The sequence below is a fragment of the Dendrobium catenatum genome, unplaced genomic scaffold (assembly GCF_001605985.2).
Source record: "Dendrobium catenatum unplaced genomic scaffold, ASM160598v2 fragScaff_scaffold_1470, whole genome shotgun sequence".
Taxonomy (NCBI): Eukaryota; Viridiplantae; Streptophyta; class Magnoliopsida; order Asparagales; family Orchidaceae; genus Dendrobium; species Dendrobium catenatum.
In genome coordinates this window covers 1,934,436-1,951,753 of record NW_021319932.1, presented here as the reverse complement: position 1 = coordinate 1,951,753, position 17,318 = coordinate 1,934,436, and the positions used below count along the sequence as shown (strand labels likewise).

The 17,318-nt window shown below is 35.4% G+C and overlaps 1 protein-coding gene across 1 annotated transcript; it reads left to right on the top strand.

The window, feature by feature from the left end:
* The first annotated feature begins 6,510 nt into the window (after nucleotides 1-6,510).
* LOC110110445 (outer envelope pore protein 16-2, chloroplastic) lies at nucleotides 6,511-13,032 on the top strand. Its single transcript, XM_020841929.2, has 7 exons — nucleotides 6,511-6,737; nucleotides 9,123-9,174; nucleotides 9,267-9,338; nucleotides 9,433-9,464; nucleotides 9,557-9,590; nucleotides 11,906-11,973; nucleotides 12,684-13,032. The coding sequence occupies exons 1-7, from the start codon at nucleotides 6,609-6,611 to the stop codon at nucleotides 12,825-12,827; spliced, it is 531 nt and encodes a 176-aa protein (XP_020697588.1). The 5' UTR covers nucleotides 6,511-6,608; the 3' UTR covers nucleotides 12,828-13,032.
* Nucleotides 13,033-17,318: the final 4,286 nt, after the last annotated feature.

The following is a 17,318-nucleotide window of genomic DNA, read 5'->3' as shown; positions in this document are numbered from 1 at the left end:
AGTTTCATGGTACATTCACATTACTTGTGTTGGCAATTGTAAAGGCGAGTTACATTATAGGTTTAGACGCCACTCACTTACAGACTAGACCAATTTAAATAGAACACGCATAGTTTATGATTCAAGTGAGAGTAGTATTGATTAAGCTTGTGGGCTCATAATGCGGGATATCAATAGGTGGCAAACATATATCATGTCAACCTATGGCCTTTGTTGATTCCTAGATCATATAATGTACTTTTTAGTTGGCATGTAGTCTAGGATCAATACATTCAAGAATAGATTATTTAAACATAGACTCTGCAACATAGGCCTATTCTTTATCTGATGATGAGTTTAGGATGTGTTCATCTCCTCATTCTTTATAATGAATTTGTGCTAAAATAAATGTTGATTGATTAGAGTAAACATTTATAATGCATTATGCCAAGCTTATGATCACGACTTTCCTTAAATTCAAATTAGACAATTTTTTTTTAATCATCAATCACTACAGGAAATTCATCAATTACAAACACCGATGGTTATTTAATTTTAAGCTGTTGGAATTAGCGGCGGTCAAATAACTGTCGATTAGTCTGCCAGCATTAGTTCTTACCGTCACTTTACCGACTGTTTGTTAAGTGAATTATTTCTGGCGGTCTTAACCGCCACAAAGCCGTCCGAAAATGCCCTAAAATAAGTCGTACCGAGCCTTCCATTTCATTTACTCGCCTGCTTCTCTCTCTCATGTGCGACCCCCGTCTCCTCCGTCCTCTTGCGATCGAGACGCTCCCTCCGGCCGGCTCCGGCCGCCGACAAGGCCCCTTCGGCCGAAGATCTCGACCCCACTCTGGCATCAAAGCAAGGCCGAAGATCTCGCCCCGCTCCTCGTTCCTGCGTGAAACCGGCCTCTGAGTGCCGCTAAGGTGAACTATTGGTAATATATTTTTTGATATGATGGAAACTAGGTTATTGAAAATATATGCATCATACATTAATGGTTAATGGATGTTAAATGCTTATCATGGATAGGTTTTATAGAATGATTGATAAGATTAACAACTGGTGTTTACCGGCGGTTAGACCGCTGGTGTTTACCGGCGGTTATTTAATTTTAAGCCGCCGAAATTAGCAGTGGTCAAATAACCGCCGGTTATTATGCCGGCATTAGTTCTTACCGTCACTTTACCGGCGGTTAAAACCGCCGGTGTTAAGTGAATTATTTCCGGCGATCTTAACCATCGGAAAGCAGCCTGAAAATGCCCTAAAATAAGCCGTACCGAGCCTTCCATTTCATTTACTCGCCTGCTCCTCTCTCTCATGTGTGACACTCGCCCCCGTCTCCTCCGCCCTCTCACGATCGAGACGCTCCCCCTCTGGTCGCCGAAAAAGTCCCTCCAGCCACCGACAAGGTCCCTCTGGCCGAAGATCTTGACCCCACTCCGGCATCAAAGCAAGGCTGAAGATCTCGCCCCGCTCCTCGCTCCTCCGTGAAACCGGCCTCTGAGTGCCGCTAAGGTGAACTATTGGTAATATATTTCTTGATATGATTGGAAACTAGGTTATTGAAAATATATGCATCATACATTAATGGTTAATGGATGCTAAATGCTTATCATGGATAGATTTTATAGAATGATTGATAAGATTAACAAATAATGGATGATATTAGGTGGTTAACTTAATCATACTTTTGATTTCTCTTCTAAGATGACATGGGAATTTTTTTTTTTTAGATTTATATTTATTTGTTTTCTTGTTAAAGAACAAATTGTGTGGGGTCCTTTTCCTCTTTTTTTTTTTTAATTAAAAAGCATTACTGCCTATTATTACTTTGATAGATTTGGTTGCTAATAACAAAACTCTTAGTAAAAGTTTTATAAAAACCCATTTATTAATTTTACCTTATGGAAATAAAATTGGAGTTAGGATTGCAAAAAAAAAATTGAATGTATGATTTTGGCACCAAATGTGAGTCCCAATGCAATTTAGAGAGACTAAATTGACTATTAATATGACTTAATTAAGAAATTAATTGGAATAATATCAGAATGATGTAAGAAAATATTGTCAAAAGATTGAATTAGTTGAACCAACAAGGGCCGGCTCATGCTAGATAGACTAGCCAATTTGATTATCATCTTCAGTAGTGTACGTGCAACTCCTTAGCCTTTTCTCCACATTTGGTGGCCAATTCATGGCATCGAATAACAATAAGGCACACATTTTTCAATATTGTTAATTTGAGAAATTTTAGACTTCTAAAAGTTTCAACAACTTCAATTTCATGAATTGTTAGTAGTCTTTATCTCTAATTTTTGAAGACTCAAATTTCATTAAAGAGCCTTCTCAAAATTATTCTTGTAAACTATCCATCAAAATTCAATCCGCCCAATTGATTTTATGTCATTGACCTCTACAAGATGGTAATTTTTAATTTTTTTTTATTATAGAAATTATTAATAATAGTTATCATCAAACTCTAGTCAGACACAAGACCAACCCCAACCAGAAAATTATGTGGGGAGAAAATGTCATTGAGAACTAATCCTATAACATAGAAAAGAATTGGAAGAGAATTATCAATGATAATTTCATTATTTCCCTATTTTCCTATGAAATGAACAAAAAATTGCAATTGAGATCTTTTATGAGTTAACTGTCATTTGGAGAAGGAACGGAAATAGACATTCAGTGTAGAGGGTAAAGACTCTGCTTAGGGCATGATTATGATTAGAGCATGATCAAACAATAGTTGACATGGTTGTGAGATGATTGTGAGACCTACAATGTGTTATTGTGATACCTACAATGCATTCCAATTCAAGTAAAGTACATTTATTCGAAAGTATGGCATGTATACTTTGATTTCATAACTATGTAGGGGGACGTTTGCTTCAACGTCTAAATGATTATCCAAGAAGAGAGATATTTGATATATAATAGATTATTATCGGGTCGAAGAGGATTGACAAATAAATTTATACATGGAGTTGAGACTTTCATTCAAGTTGCATCTCAACTTCCTTCCTTTAAGTTCGATGTATGCATAGTCAATATTCCAGGTCCCCACTACCAATGAGAAGTGTTCTATTAAGGAATTGGTCTTGTTGATGTTGTCTTCTGCGACCACCCACTTCCTGTCACACTTCCCTTAAAAGGGAGCTCTCTCGATGCCTTTTCCATAAGCTCCTATCTCAGTTTTCCTACTCTCAGTCTTGTCGATGTCATCTCCAATTAGAGCTGCAAATGAACCGAGTCGAGCTTGTTCATGTTTGAATTGATGTATTATCATCATTTTCAAACTTGGTCAAACTAGATTCAAGCTTTTATGTTTTCATTTAAGTTTGGATCATTTAAATCGATTGATGTTTATATTTGATTTGTATTTGGTTCATATATGATTTATGGCTTGCTTATCGAGCTTTAAGCAACTATTAATGAGCTATACTTTCTAGATGTTCAATAGTTTAATAAACAGGCATTGTCGAGCCTATTAACAAATAATTACTTAGAGCCTATTGGGAACATATTTAGTAAGTATTTTCTAGCTAACAAAAACACATGTTCATGAATATATCTAGCAAATATTTTCGAGCTAAAAAACATGCTCATTCACAAATAAAAGAGCTCAGAATATGTGATTCTTCTTATAAACAATTTAGTTAATGAACACTAAAAGCAAATAATTCAACAAACATAAATGAACACTTCTTATCCGTGAATGAATTGATTCAATTGAAAGAGAATAAAATAAAAAATAATTTTTTATAATAAAAAATAATTTATTATAATAAAATAAAAGATTATGTAAAAAAACATCAAATAAAGATTTGGAACAAGACAATCAATTCTTATGTATTCATGAGCTACTTATTAAATATTAATAGTGATTTTTAATGAGCTTTAATTAATATTGTTCTTGAAATTAAACAAATTGAATACATAATAATTTAAGCTCACTTATTTAACCGTCAAATATTTTAAAAATGGTTCAAACTAATTTGATCACTTAAATAAATGTTCATGAATGAACAATAATAAAATCGAGCCACAAGTACCTTGTCAAACACTAAGTTCATTTGCACCCCTATCTCCAACCCATTCCCTCTGCAACTTTCCTGCTCATGGGTTCTCAAGCTCGAGTCTGCTTTGATTCTAATGAGTCGAGTTCGAGCTCAAATTTTCCATTCAACATCACTAGAAATATTTGCATCAACGTATCATTATATGTGTAATTTTTCTTCTTTGGAAATTTACAAACAAAAAATTATGTTTCGCTTGCTCACTCTTTTGATTAATTATTCTGTGTAGACGTCGAACGTCGTTCAGATACCAATCAGAATGTGTCGTCCAGAGACTAATCAGAATGTGTCATATCATCCTTGTGCTTAGCACCGCAGCTCGATACCACTGACGTGACATTACGCATTTTGATTAGTCTCTAGATGATGTTCTATACGCAATCTCTTCACAGAATAACTTCTCTCCTTTTTTTTTTTTTTTTTGGGAAATTTGGGGCAGAAGCCCTTCTATTAATTAAGAAAAAATTACAAGTAATAAAAGCTTATCCCAGAAAATCGGAAGAAGCCCAAAAAAGACAACAAATGAAAAAAGAGAAACCTATACAACCAGTAAAACTAACCAATGAAACCAACAAAAATGTGGTATACAAAATTTGATCAGGACTCAGGCATATGCTGCAACAAAAGATGAGGGACTCGGTCATCGAATTGGACAGAAATGAACCCCTGGTTGCCATAAAGACCCTCCAAGGGGTTAGTGCTGCAGCGGTCATCATCGTCCTGCAAAATTGTCTGAAATAACCAAAAAGACCTATCTTCCAAAGCAACCCAGTGGGCATCCAGTAAATGCAGCCAGCAAAGAAACCAGCAATTGAAGCAGCCCCCAACAGTTAATACAAAAACATCCAGGAACTCATTGCTAGGAATAGCAAGAGAGCACCAATTACCCCAAAAGATATAATAGGTTGCTGCCATTTTTCCATCTCCCCAATTTAGCATGAACTGCATATTTTATCTTCCTAATCACAGTAGTGTGACATTCAATAATGTTGCCAAAAATTCTGTCATTACGAGCCCGCCAAATGTAGTAAATAGCAGTATTTACTAATAGGCAATAGAAATTCAGCATATCAGAAGAGTCCGATAGGTTGTCAATCAAATCAAAAACTTGGAAGATGTTCGGACGGAGAAGTAAAGAGTCAGCTTGGGTAATCAGTGTACAGAGAATCTTAAAAGAGAAATCACACTCAAAGAAGAGATGGGAATGTGATTCTCTACTCACCAAGCGAAAGGTACATAGTGGATTAACTTTAATACCCCGCATAATCAACATGTCTGCCGTTTTTAGCCCATTCTTAACAGCCAGCCAACCAAAAGCCAAAAACCTGATTGCCGAATGCTTATGCCAAACAAAATTTTAAAACCGGATAATGCATATAAAATTTCTTCCTAAAAATTTTATTAGTAACTTTCTCAGAATTTGCCCAAAGACAGCCATAACCAGCATCAGAAATGGGGACAGAGTTTATAATATTCGTTAAAGCAGCAGGCCAGCAACTAGGCAAATTCCAGCTACCATTCATCAGAACAGTAGACACAGTCTTCCTGTTAAGGTACTCCATCCAGCTCTCATTAAAATTAGAAACAGCCAACTCAATGATGGATTTGCCTTGGCACCAGGGGTCCCAAAGGAGGGAATGGTGACAATTAGAGAGTATCTTAAATTTCAGGCAGTTTTTGATTTGTAAGGCAATAGCAGAAAGTTGATTCCAGAATTGAGAACTGCCTTTATTATGAGGAAACCAAAGAGAGGTGTACAGATTACGCCAACAGCAAAAAAGTAGGCTGCTACCATTTAAGAACCGCCAGATGATAGAGCAGCCGAAGGTGAAAGATAAAGAGTCAAGAGAAGGCAGTCCAATTCCACCATTGATTTTAGGAATGCAGGTGTCTTTCCAGGCAATCAGACGTAATTTTTTTGTAGCGATGTCACTGGAGTAAAGAAAACGAGAACAAATTAATTTTGTCCAGAATTTTGAAACATTTCTTAGGTAGGATAGAGTCTCTTATCCAGTAGGCAATCGTATTGAAGATGGTGTATCTTAAAAATTGGATCCTTCCCCCAAAGGAGAGGGTTTTTGCTTTCCACCCTTCCAAGGCTTTAGAGATTTTTAACATGAGAGGCTGGAAATCAGCAAAGGAAAGCTTTTTGTGGTGAATGGGAGGCCCAGATATTTAATGGGCCTAGAGGTTTGTTGGATTTTAAGAATATCGCAGATGTTCTCACTCAGCTGGCAGTTTTTGGAGAAAAAAATTATGCTAAGTGACGCAGCCTTCGCTATGTCGTTATCTCATTATCCAATAGACGGACTCGTGTCATTTGCGTGATGATATTCCGGATCCGCAGCTACACGTGGAGCTCAGCATGCATGCACGTACGCTCTGGCTAACACGTGTCTTCGAACCAGTCCGTGACCTCTTCTCTGCAAGCTCACCGAGGCCCTCAATTCGCTTCTTAAGCTTCTCCATCCATTTTATTTCTCTCTCTTCGTTCTCTATTGTTCTAAGTGTTTTGTTCTGGTTAAAGCAAGAAGAAAGAAAATGAGTGAAGTGAACTTGGAGGGTAGGAGTCTGTTGGACGAGCTGAAAAGCTTTGACAAGGGCTCGCTCTTCGACTTTGGCCATCCTCTCCTCAATCGCGTTGCCGAGAGCTTCGTCAAGGCCGCTGGGGTCTGTAATTCTCTCTCTCTCTCTCTCTTGTTGGAAATATGGAGAAATATTTTTGTTTCTTCTCATTTGTTAGAAAAAAAAACTTTATAGTTTAGGAAAAGCTTAAGGAACCATAATCTCTATTTGCTACGAAACAGTGAGTTCTTAAGGTTTCGTTTGGAACAACTTATTTATTATTTTTCTAATACAAAAAATTTTAGTTTTAATAGTTTTTGCACAAAAATTTTAGCTTCTTCACTATTTCTCTCTCTCTCTCTCTCTCTCTCTCTCTCGATCTCTGTCTTGTTGGAAATATGGAGAAATATTTTTACAAAGAAATTGCAACTAATCTCAATAAAACATAAAATGATTATATCATGTTCGACTTATTATTTATTAATTTTCATTTGCTCATACTTGATTTGTACGTGATATGAGACATTTTCTTATTAGTATTATTCTTGAGGATTAATAAATATAATAGATAAATTAATGATTAATCATAAATCCAGCAATAAAATATTGGGCCACTCAAGTCTACTTGATCAAACACCGATGAACCCAATGTTTTGCTGGGGCAGATACCAATCGATCCACAATGAATGATCTAAGTTCATAAAGTGTGTGGCACATAGGTATAAACCCAATGAGATGTACATCACCTCCTACAACTTAGTATGCTAATGCAAACTTTGTTGTGACTAAACAGAAGATTGCACTAAGTTGCCTTAATTCCAAATCTAATTAAGGTTTTGTTTGAGACAGCTTTCTTACTACTTTCTAAATGACTTTTTAGTACAATGATTTCTAATTCAAAAAAATTTTGCACCCGTTTTAGAAAGCAGCAAAAAAGTTGCTCCAAACGAAACTTAACTCAACCTTACATTGAAATGCCCATAGCAGACCTTTTATAAGTTAGTAGCTAACCGTCAACCCTTTGACGAGCCACCATTAAACAACATTGGCATGAGAAAAACAAAATTCAAGTGCAATTTTTACCTGTACGTTCAAGGGCACCACCTGGCCAAAACAACTACGGTATTTGTGGAGGGATCTTATCAGCACATCCCAAGAGAAAAGAAGGCTCTATTATATCCTCTTCCCTAGTACTAAGCATCCTCTACTCTCTTAGCAAGCTCTCCCTCCTCAACTTTGGCAAAGCCTTGACAAAATGTTGCCACACCAAGGCCTTTGGAAGGAATTTTGTAAGTAGGTGAATGGAGCATTATAAACCACCATACATTTTTAGAGGGCCTAACATGGCCTAGTCAGCTCTGTGATTTAAGGAGGGCCCTTATCCCCACGTCCCAAGGTGAAAGAAGGCTCTTTCATATCCTTTTATAATATAGTTCTCCTAGTTCTCCTCTACCCTCCTTGCAAGCACTCCCTCTACTCCGACTAATGTTGCCAAAAGATTTAGTAAGAGGTGATTTTGCTAATAAAGTACTGAAGTAAGAGAGTGATTGATGGTGCACTTGCGAGGCTAATTTAGGCTTCGTTTGAGACAATTTTCTTACTGCTTCTTAAAGAAATTTTTTAGTATAAAAATTTTATTTGTTGAACTAGTTGCAGTTTTAAGAAGCAATAAGAAAGCCGTCTCAAACGAGACCTTAATGTTAGATAACTGACATAGAAGCTTTTTAAGATTATAACAGTGGATTCATACTTCAAAAATAAAAAAAAATAAAAAATGAAATTAGCATATACAACAACAGTAAATACTTCATTAGAGCTCCTCACATATAATTAGAAAGAACAAACCTTTTGTTTGTGCAGCCAAGTTTCAAAGAAACTGAATAGGAGCCAATTACACATAATACTGTTAGTAATTTGATGGGACTTGACATCTTTACACATTAACCAGTTAAACAACCTTAGTCGAAAAGAAACCAATCTTTTTGTTGAATTGCAACAATGGTTTCAATATAAAGAAGAAAAAAATCACTCGTTATGTGTGCTTTGGAGTTTTATCTGAAATAAGTTACAAGCATATATTTTGTTTTGGAGTAATCAAATATCATTTAACTTGACTTCTTTTGTAACGGTTTTCTTGCTGTTTTTTAAAGCAATTCTTAAGTAGTTCAAAAAATTTTTGTACTAAAAAATATGCTTTAAAAAGTAGTAAGAAAGTTGTGCCAAACGAAATCTTAATTTTCCCACATCCTTATAAAACGAATCCATCGAACCTTCTGAGCAACGTCATAACAGTACTGCTATACATTGGGTTTAGCTAACAAATTTAGTACAAAGCTGCTCCATGAACACAATTAAATGCTTTTAATTCAGGATCTGAAATACTATGGTGTCAAATGCTGAATAAAGTTCGAGTTCTGCAAGTTTTTTAGGACTGAAAATGCTTGATAATTTGCTCAATTTAGCTGCTTTTTCCTTGTATGATTACTACAGATTGGTGCTCTCCAAGCAGTTTCCCGAGAGGTCTATTTCAGTGCAGTGGATGGTGATGCCTTTCATTAGAACTTCATCACCTGTATTGTTTTTCAGTAAATTATCTCTCTTCTTATAGATTAAATCAAACCATTCAATTTTCAGGTTCTAGTATTGATTCAGGCACTGTGCCTGAGCTCCCGGGTGCAAGGAAGCGCAGGTTCCCAGATCTGAGAGGTAAATAAGGTGGCAACCTTTGTTTTTTCTTCATTTTTCTTGATGCTTGGATTTAGTGCAAGTAATTGTATTTCTTTTTTTCACTGCTGTACAGGAGAACATAATGGGAAATCTCTTGAAGCACTGGTGAGAGGGGATGCTATTTATCGAACAAATTCTTATTTTCAGAATTTTATGCTGAATATATAATCCTTTTTTTTTCACTCTAATGAGTACAGGTGAGGTATACTGGGAGGGAATCTTTCCAATGGGGTAAGATCTTCAGCTTATTTCTGTTTTTCTGTAGCTCATATCGATTGATGAATTCAGATTTTTCCTTCATTTAGAATTTGTTCCGTTGGGACAATTTTTTTATGACTTTTTTAAAATAAGTTTTTAGTAAAAAATTTCCAATTCAATATATTTTTTAATGAAAAGCTGCTTTAAAAAGCAGTAAGAAAATTATCTCAAATGAAGCCTTAATAGATCGATTTGGCATGATCAAAACAAAATTCAAGTGTAATTTTTACATGTTTAAGGTGCACCACTTAACCAAGGCAACTACGGTATTTGTGGAGGGATCTTATCACCAAATCCCAAGAAAAAAGAAGGCTCTATTATATCCTCTTCTCTAGTACTAAGCATCCTCTACTCTCTTAGCAAGCTCTCCCTCCTCAGCTTTGGCAAAGCCTTGACAAAATGTTGCCACACCAAGTCCTTTGGAAGGAATTTTGTAAGTAGTTGAATAGAGCATTCTAAACCACCATACATGCTTAGAGGGCCTAACATGGCCTAGTCCGCTTTGGGATTTAGGGAGGGCCCTCATACCATGTCCCAAGGTGAAAGAAGGCTCTTTCATAGCCTCTTATAATATACTTCTAAGAGTTCTCCTCTACCCTCCTTGCAATCACTCCCTTACTCCGACGAACGTTGCCACACCAAAGATTTAGGTTTTATTTGGGATAGCTTTTTCACTGCTTCTTAAAGCAGTTTACTAAAAAATTGTTTTAAGAAGCAGTAAGAAAACCGTCCCAAATGAAGCCTTAAGAAGAGATGATTTTGCTAATAAAGTACTCTAGTAAGAGAGTGTTTGATGGTGCACTTGCAAGGCTGATTTAATGTTAGATATTGATATAGAAGCTTTTTAAGATTATAACAGTGGATTCACACTTCAAAAATAGAAAAATGTAATTATCATATAGAACAACAGTAAATACTTCATTAGAGCTCCTCACCTATAATTAGAAAGACCAAACGTTTTGTTTGTGTAGCCAAGTTTCAAAGAAACTGAATAGGAACCAATTACACATAATAATGTTAGTGATTTGATGGCATGCACTACACATCTTTACACATTAACCAGTTAAACAACCTTAGTCGAAAAGAATTCAATCTTATTATTGAATTGCAACAATGGTTTCAATATAATGAAGAAAAAAAAATCACTCGTTATGAGTGCTTTGGAGTTTTATCTGGATTAAGTTACAAACATATATTTTGTTTTGTAGTAATTAAATATCATCCAATTTAGAATTCGTTTGTGACAGTTTTCTTGCTGTTTTTTAAAATAAAGTTTTAGAAAATAATAAGAAAGTTGTGTCAAATGAAGCCTTAGTTTTTCCTGTAAAACAAATCCATCTCATAACTGTACTGCTATTCATTGGGTTTAGCTAACAAATTTAGTACAAAGCTGCGCCATGAACACAATTAAATGCTTTTAATTCAGGATCATGAAATACTGTGGTGTCAAATGCTGAATAAAGTTCGAGTCCTGCAAGTTTTTTAGGACTGAAAATGCTTGATAATTTGCTTAAATTAGCTGCTTTTGCCTTGTATGATTACTACAGATTGGTGCTCTCCAAGCAGTTTCCCGAGAGGTCTATTTCAGTGCAGTGGATGGTGATGCCTTTCATTAGAACTTCATCACCTGTATTGTTTTTCAGTAAATTATCTCTCTTCTTATAGATTAAATCAAACCATTCAATTTTCAGGTTCTAGTATTGATTCAGGCACTGTGCCTGAGCTCCCGGGTGCAAGGAAGCGCAGGTTACCAGATCTGAGAGGTAAATAAGGTGGCAACCTTTGTTTTTTCTTCATTTTTCTTGATGCTTGGATTTAGTGCAAGTAATTGTATTTCTGTTTTTCACTGCTGTACAGGAGAACATAATGGGAAATCTCTTGAAGCACTGGTGAGAGGGGATGCTATTTATCGAACAAATTCTTATTTTCAGAATTTTATGCTGAATATATAATCCTTTTTTTTTCACTCTAATGAGTACAGGTGAGGTATACTGGGAGGGAATCTTTCCAATGGGGTAAGATCTTCAGCTTATTTCTGTTTTTCTGTAGCTCATATCGATTGATGAATTCAGATTTTTCCTTCATTTAGAATTTGTTCCGTTGGGACAATTTTTTTATGACTTTTTAAAATAAGTTTTAAGTAAAAAATTTCCAATTCAATATATTTTTTAATTAAAAGTTGTTTTAAAAAGCAGTAAGAAAATTATCTCAAATGAAGCCTTAATTTTTTTTTATTTTGAGCAAAAGATGCTTATGTTCAGGGATTGATAGCTGGTATTGAATTGCAGGACTGACTGCTGGCATTTACTCAGGGATAACATATGGGCTGAGAGAGGCCAGAGGAACTCATGATTGGGTAATTTCTTAATGCTTTGCTCCAGAATTAGTGAATTTCATGTCGAACTTCAAAATAAATGATAGTAATTATATATTTTGATTTATATGAATCTCATTTTTCTCATAATTTGTGATTAACTTTACGTTTAAGTAATTAAGGGACTAAATTGATAATTTCAACTAGTTTGAGAGAGATCATTTTGATTGTAACCTCAATTTATATTGGTTTTCATCAAAAATTATCTTGATCAAGCACTAATCTATATGAGTAATTGATTTGGAAACTTAGAAGATTAAATTTGGGACCATCCAATTTCTGATAATAATAAACTTATAGTCAAATTGAACGTCTTGACAAGATGAATGCAATGACAGCAAAATCGATTTAATCCGAGTCCAAATGGGCTTGAATCATGCGGCTGAAGCATACTTGAAAGCTTCAAATTATTGATTGAGTAATCAAATGATTTCCAAATTAATATAGCATGCTTATAGTTAAATCGAGCGGCTCAATGAGACAAATCCAACAAAAGTCCAAGATATGTAATTTTGACATCATTAAGGCACTTCAATTCTTGATAAAAAAATTAACTTGCTTTTTAAAACAAACTAAACAAATATTTTTTTTTTCAAAAAGCAAACAATAGAAAAAAAAAAGTCATCCCAATTAGGAAGATACTCTTTAATTTGATATTCATTTACTAATATATAAAGCTTGCGTTGATGCAGAAGAATAGTGTGGTTGCTGGGGCTGTTACAGGAGCAGCACTAGCCTTAACACTGCAGGATACAACTCATGAGCAATTGGTGCAGTGCGCCATAACTGGAGCAGCTCTCTCTACTGCAGCTAATCTTCTCAGGGGCATATTCTAGTTAGGGGATCGATGATGCCAAATGATTCAAGTAGAGGCAAAGCTTCAGCTGGAAATTGTGTGTTCTTATCTATCTTTTTTCACTTTCTAAGTATGTTTTAGGAGTTCTTCCTTTCTTTCTTTCTTTCTTTAGGATCTATCTCTTGAATGATGAACTGCTTCCAATAATGATGGATCGAGTGATGAACTATTCGTGTTGTTTTCAATCAGAATGGGCTGAAAAGGTCAGAACTTGGCCAAGTAGAAAACTTGAGTTGTAAAGATGAATTTCTCACCAATTAATTCTAGTTGCAAAGTTGAAATCCACCTAATAAGGATGATTTGGTTTGTTGGAAAAGGAGTGGAGAGTAATAGGGATGTAGTGCAAAATAAATATTGTGTTTAAAAACTTTTAGAAAGATTGTTTTATCGTGTTTAGTTTGAAATAAAATGAAGTTGGTATAAAACTCAATCATATGAGCTATAACGGTGGTAGAAAATAGTGGTGATGGTCACGGGGTGTGAGAGGTCCTGGGTGATGGGTGTCGATAGCAGAGTTGAATCTACTTGTGTCAATGGGGCTACAGGGAGGGGGCGGGTTATGGTAACGATAGTAGTAGGTGGCCTTGATCATTCACCACGAAGGAAGCTTCATGCATGCGATGCATTTAAAATTCTATCAAATTGGGTGAATTTCAAATAGAAAAATAAATGATGAATTAAAAATACATAATCAAAGTACTTTGCATTCTATTTTAACCTTATAAAATTATAAAAGTTTGAAAACCCCTACTCTTTTTTCAGCAAAACAAATAGTCCCTTTGTGAATTTCTTATTTGTGGCATGGATACATACCAATCAACCTTCATAATAAACATATGATTTTGTAAAGGCCTTACATTCTAGACTTATTGGTGATCTTATGATTTTCTACCTCTCTTTGATGTCTTGATAGGAAAATGATAAAATAATTAATACTTTTTAATTGATTTCTATTTTCAAACTTTAAATTGATATTATACATAAGATTTGATGCCTAAACTTAAGATCATGTTAGAATCTTGAACATTAGGATAATAAAATTAAGTTCATTAATTGAAAGATTATAGGCATGGTGAGAGGAGACAAGAGGAGGGGGAGGGGATTATAATTAAGCAAACTATCAAATAATCATACAAAAAAGTGTATAGTGTAGGTAGTAAGATGTGAATATTGAAGCAAATGACAACACCCAAGATGGGGGTGAATAGTTAGCATCATTGTTTGACTAGATCTCACAATACAATTACCAACACCTAAGAATATATTTAGTGATTCATACAAAATATAAAATCATCATCCCTCTCGACTTCATCCATTGAGCACAAGTCATGAAAATCATGAGTAAGATTAAATAACAATGCATGTAATGAAAGACTAAGAGATAAAAAGGGAGCACAAACTAATTTTTACATAGTTTGTAATGTCTGTGTTCGTGCCATGAGCTCTCCAAGATATTTAAAAGGGATCACAAACTAGAATGTTTGTGCCTTGATTTATCCAAAGGTTGTGAAAATCGGATTGGAAAACAAACCAGAAGAAAAAGAGATCCATAGTTGCACCAGTCGAAACTGGGGTTAAACCAGATATCGAACCAGATAACATAATAAATAATAATATTATCAAAATTAATAAATTTAATATAATAATGATGTCATCATTATGTATTTGACATAAAAAAATTTAAATAAAATAAAAAACTATTAAATATAAAACTTATATAATTAATTGAAAGAATTATTTTTCAAATCTCACATAAGAGCCAGAAAAATCTCAAACTTTATAATTCTACGAATTTACATTCATAATAATATGATAATTTTAAATTTAAATATTTTTTTAATTTTAAATACTTTCGATTAAGGCTAGTCGTCGATCATATACATATAGAATACGTGGTATCTTGCATATAGTAGCAGCATGGGTATGGAATGTTGGAAAATTTAGGAATTTGAGTTGGAAGATTTGATATCTGGGAATTTGAAGGTTTGATATTTAAAATTAGAAACTTCCACCATCTAGCACTTAAAGTAAATGGTGGGGGAATGGATGATAGACCCGATCAAGATCTCATGGTTCCGTCATCCCGGACCATCGTGGTCCCTGATCTACTTAGTCAAAGGAGGTAGTCGAACCCAACCTGACAGAAAGATTCTTGTCGGCAGCCATGGGTTTCTTCGTCCAAGGGGGACCTTGTAGACTTGGGATGGATATTTGCCTAAGGGGACAAATTTGAATCCACTTTAGCTAACAGAGGGCTTTGTGCCCTATCGATCATATCCTATTGATTCATATCTCAAGGATTTGATGCCACTAAGGAGCATATTGACGCTAGCCATAACCGGTATTTGTGGTACCATTTGGCGGCGAAACCACTCGGTTCAGAGAGGCCCGAGTCATAACCGTTTATCCTGCGGTGCCATTTGGCGGCAAAACCGTCGGTTAGAGGACACGTACCACGTCTTTACTAGCAGGAGGTTGTTTGAGAATAGATCTTAGTGATATTTTTGACTAGGCATTTGACTCTTTGTGAGCTAAAGTAAATTTTGATTTGTCCGCCTCGGCAAACTGTTACGGAGGGTGGATGAATTTTGCTTGAAGCAATTGATGGATTTATTTCAATTTTAAATATTTTTGGGATTTTTGAGATTTTTGTGTAGTTTTGGATTTTTTGTCGATGATGGCCATTATGAAAATATTTGGAATGGACCCCTCCAGTTGAGATTTTCATTCAGCATGGCCATCATCGGGGTGTTTGTGGTCATTTCTCTTTTGTTGTTTGAACCCTGTCAACTCGACAAAGCTATTGATCGAGGATCGAGTTTCGTAGGCTTTATGCCCTTGATAGTGAATTATCATTATTATAGACCTTGAAGACCTAATATGAATCTATTAAGACAAATATGACGGTCGCCACAACCGTATATTTGTTTGTTAGTTTGAACCCTGTCGACTTCTATCGACTCGTATAGAAGGATCGGTTTCGAACCTGAATTCACTTGTCAACCCGCGCAGCATCCCTAGAAGTCACGTGTGTACCAATAACACGCTCGCCGGGGCCCATGCGAGTATTTGGGGCATTTTATAATTGAACCCTGTCCACTCCTTTTATCTTCTTAGGAGGATCGGGTTCAAAATTTGATAACCGCGCAGCATCCCTAGACATCACGTGTATTTTTATAGCACGCTCATCGGGGCCCATGCGGGTTTTGTGATTGCTTTTACCCCTTTTAGTGTACCTATGTGTATACAAACTACTGTGTATGTGCGGGGGTACTTTGAAAGTATTTGTAGACGCCTTCTGTCCGCTTGCATAGAAATTGCGGATTCGGTGGTGTGGCGTAGCAACTTCTGAATTGAGTTGTTCGCTACTTCCTACAGGTATACTGTCATGCACTACTTGCCTTTTGCAAATAGATTTTAGTACACTAACTAATCTCCTGCTTTAAATCGTAGGAGCTTGCACTTGTCATATTCTTCATATATTTTATGGTAGTCTTTGATCTTTTCAATACATTTGCCACTGGTGCATGTAGGTAGGTAGATGTATTTATTTATATATTGAAATTGATTTCAGGATACTGCATTTACTGAAGTCTTTCTAGATCTACCCATAAGTGGCATGTTATACATACATCCGTATTCGTAAAAAGATTGTATGTATTGCAGATCTTTAAAACCTATCATATTTATGATCTACCCTTTTTCATATTTCGTATGCAAGTGATTTGTTATTGACTATTAGTCAAGTTGCATTTCGCTACCAATTTTTCAAGCATGTATAGTTGGTGTGTCTCTTATTGTCGTCCACAAACAACGCTCTTTCATATATCAACTTTCTCATAAATATGAATGAGATAAAGGTTGCTAGTCGATCACCGTTGCTGACATAAGAATTTGCAATGACCGTCGGGGGATTTAATTCATGGATGAGCTGAGAATCTCGTAGCATTTCTTGCAACCAACATGTTCTGTTTGCACCATTTGTTTGCTTCCTATTGATTGTTATTCATGAGCAAGAAATTTCATATTGTTACTTGCAATGATGTTCGTTGAAGAGAGCTTTGAATCGTTGCTTGTTCATTTGCATATATTGAGAATTTGTTTTCACTTACTTATATGATGATATCGATCACAAATCTATTATTGCACATATCACATATCTTTGCTTGTATGATTAAGATTGTTGCTTTGCAAAGTTGCATGTCATTCATCATGATCCGAAAGCCCCATATCATGGCTTTGTGATCGAGCCGCATCTCCCATATTTTGTATTTCTTGCAAACAAAATGTATTTGCAAAATTCTTTGTCTTGGAAGATGATTCAATGAGTATGACAAGTTTGATATATTCATTCATTTGCATCCCAATTGAGATGATCGTTACAAGCTAATCGTTCAAAAAATTCCATGCCAAAGTTTGCAAGTTATTTATGTGTAGTTCTCTTCTTGTAGGCAAATTATACTTCTTGCCT

Excerpts from the sequence above, each read along its gene's own strand:
- LOC110110445 (XM_020841929.2), top strand. The coding sequence starts at position 6,609 with ATGAGTGAAGTGAACTTGGAGGGTAGGAGTCTGTTGGACGAGCTGAAA. Across the intron at positions 9,465-9,556 it reads GGAAATCTCTTGAAGCACTG|GTGAGGTATACTGGGAGGGA; the intron begins GTGAGAGGGGAT and ends TAATGAGTACAG. Across the intron at positions 9,591-11,905 it reads GAGGGAATCTTTCCAATGGG|GACTGACTGCTGGCATTTAC; the intron begins GTAAGATCTTCA and ends ATTGAATTGCAG.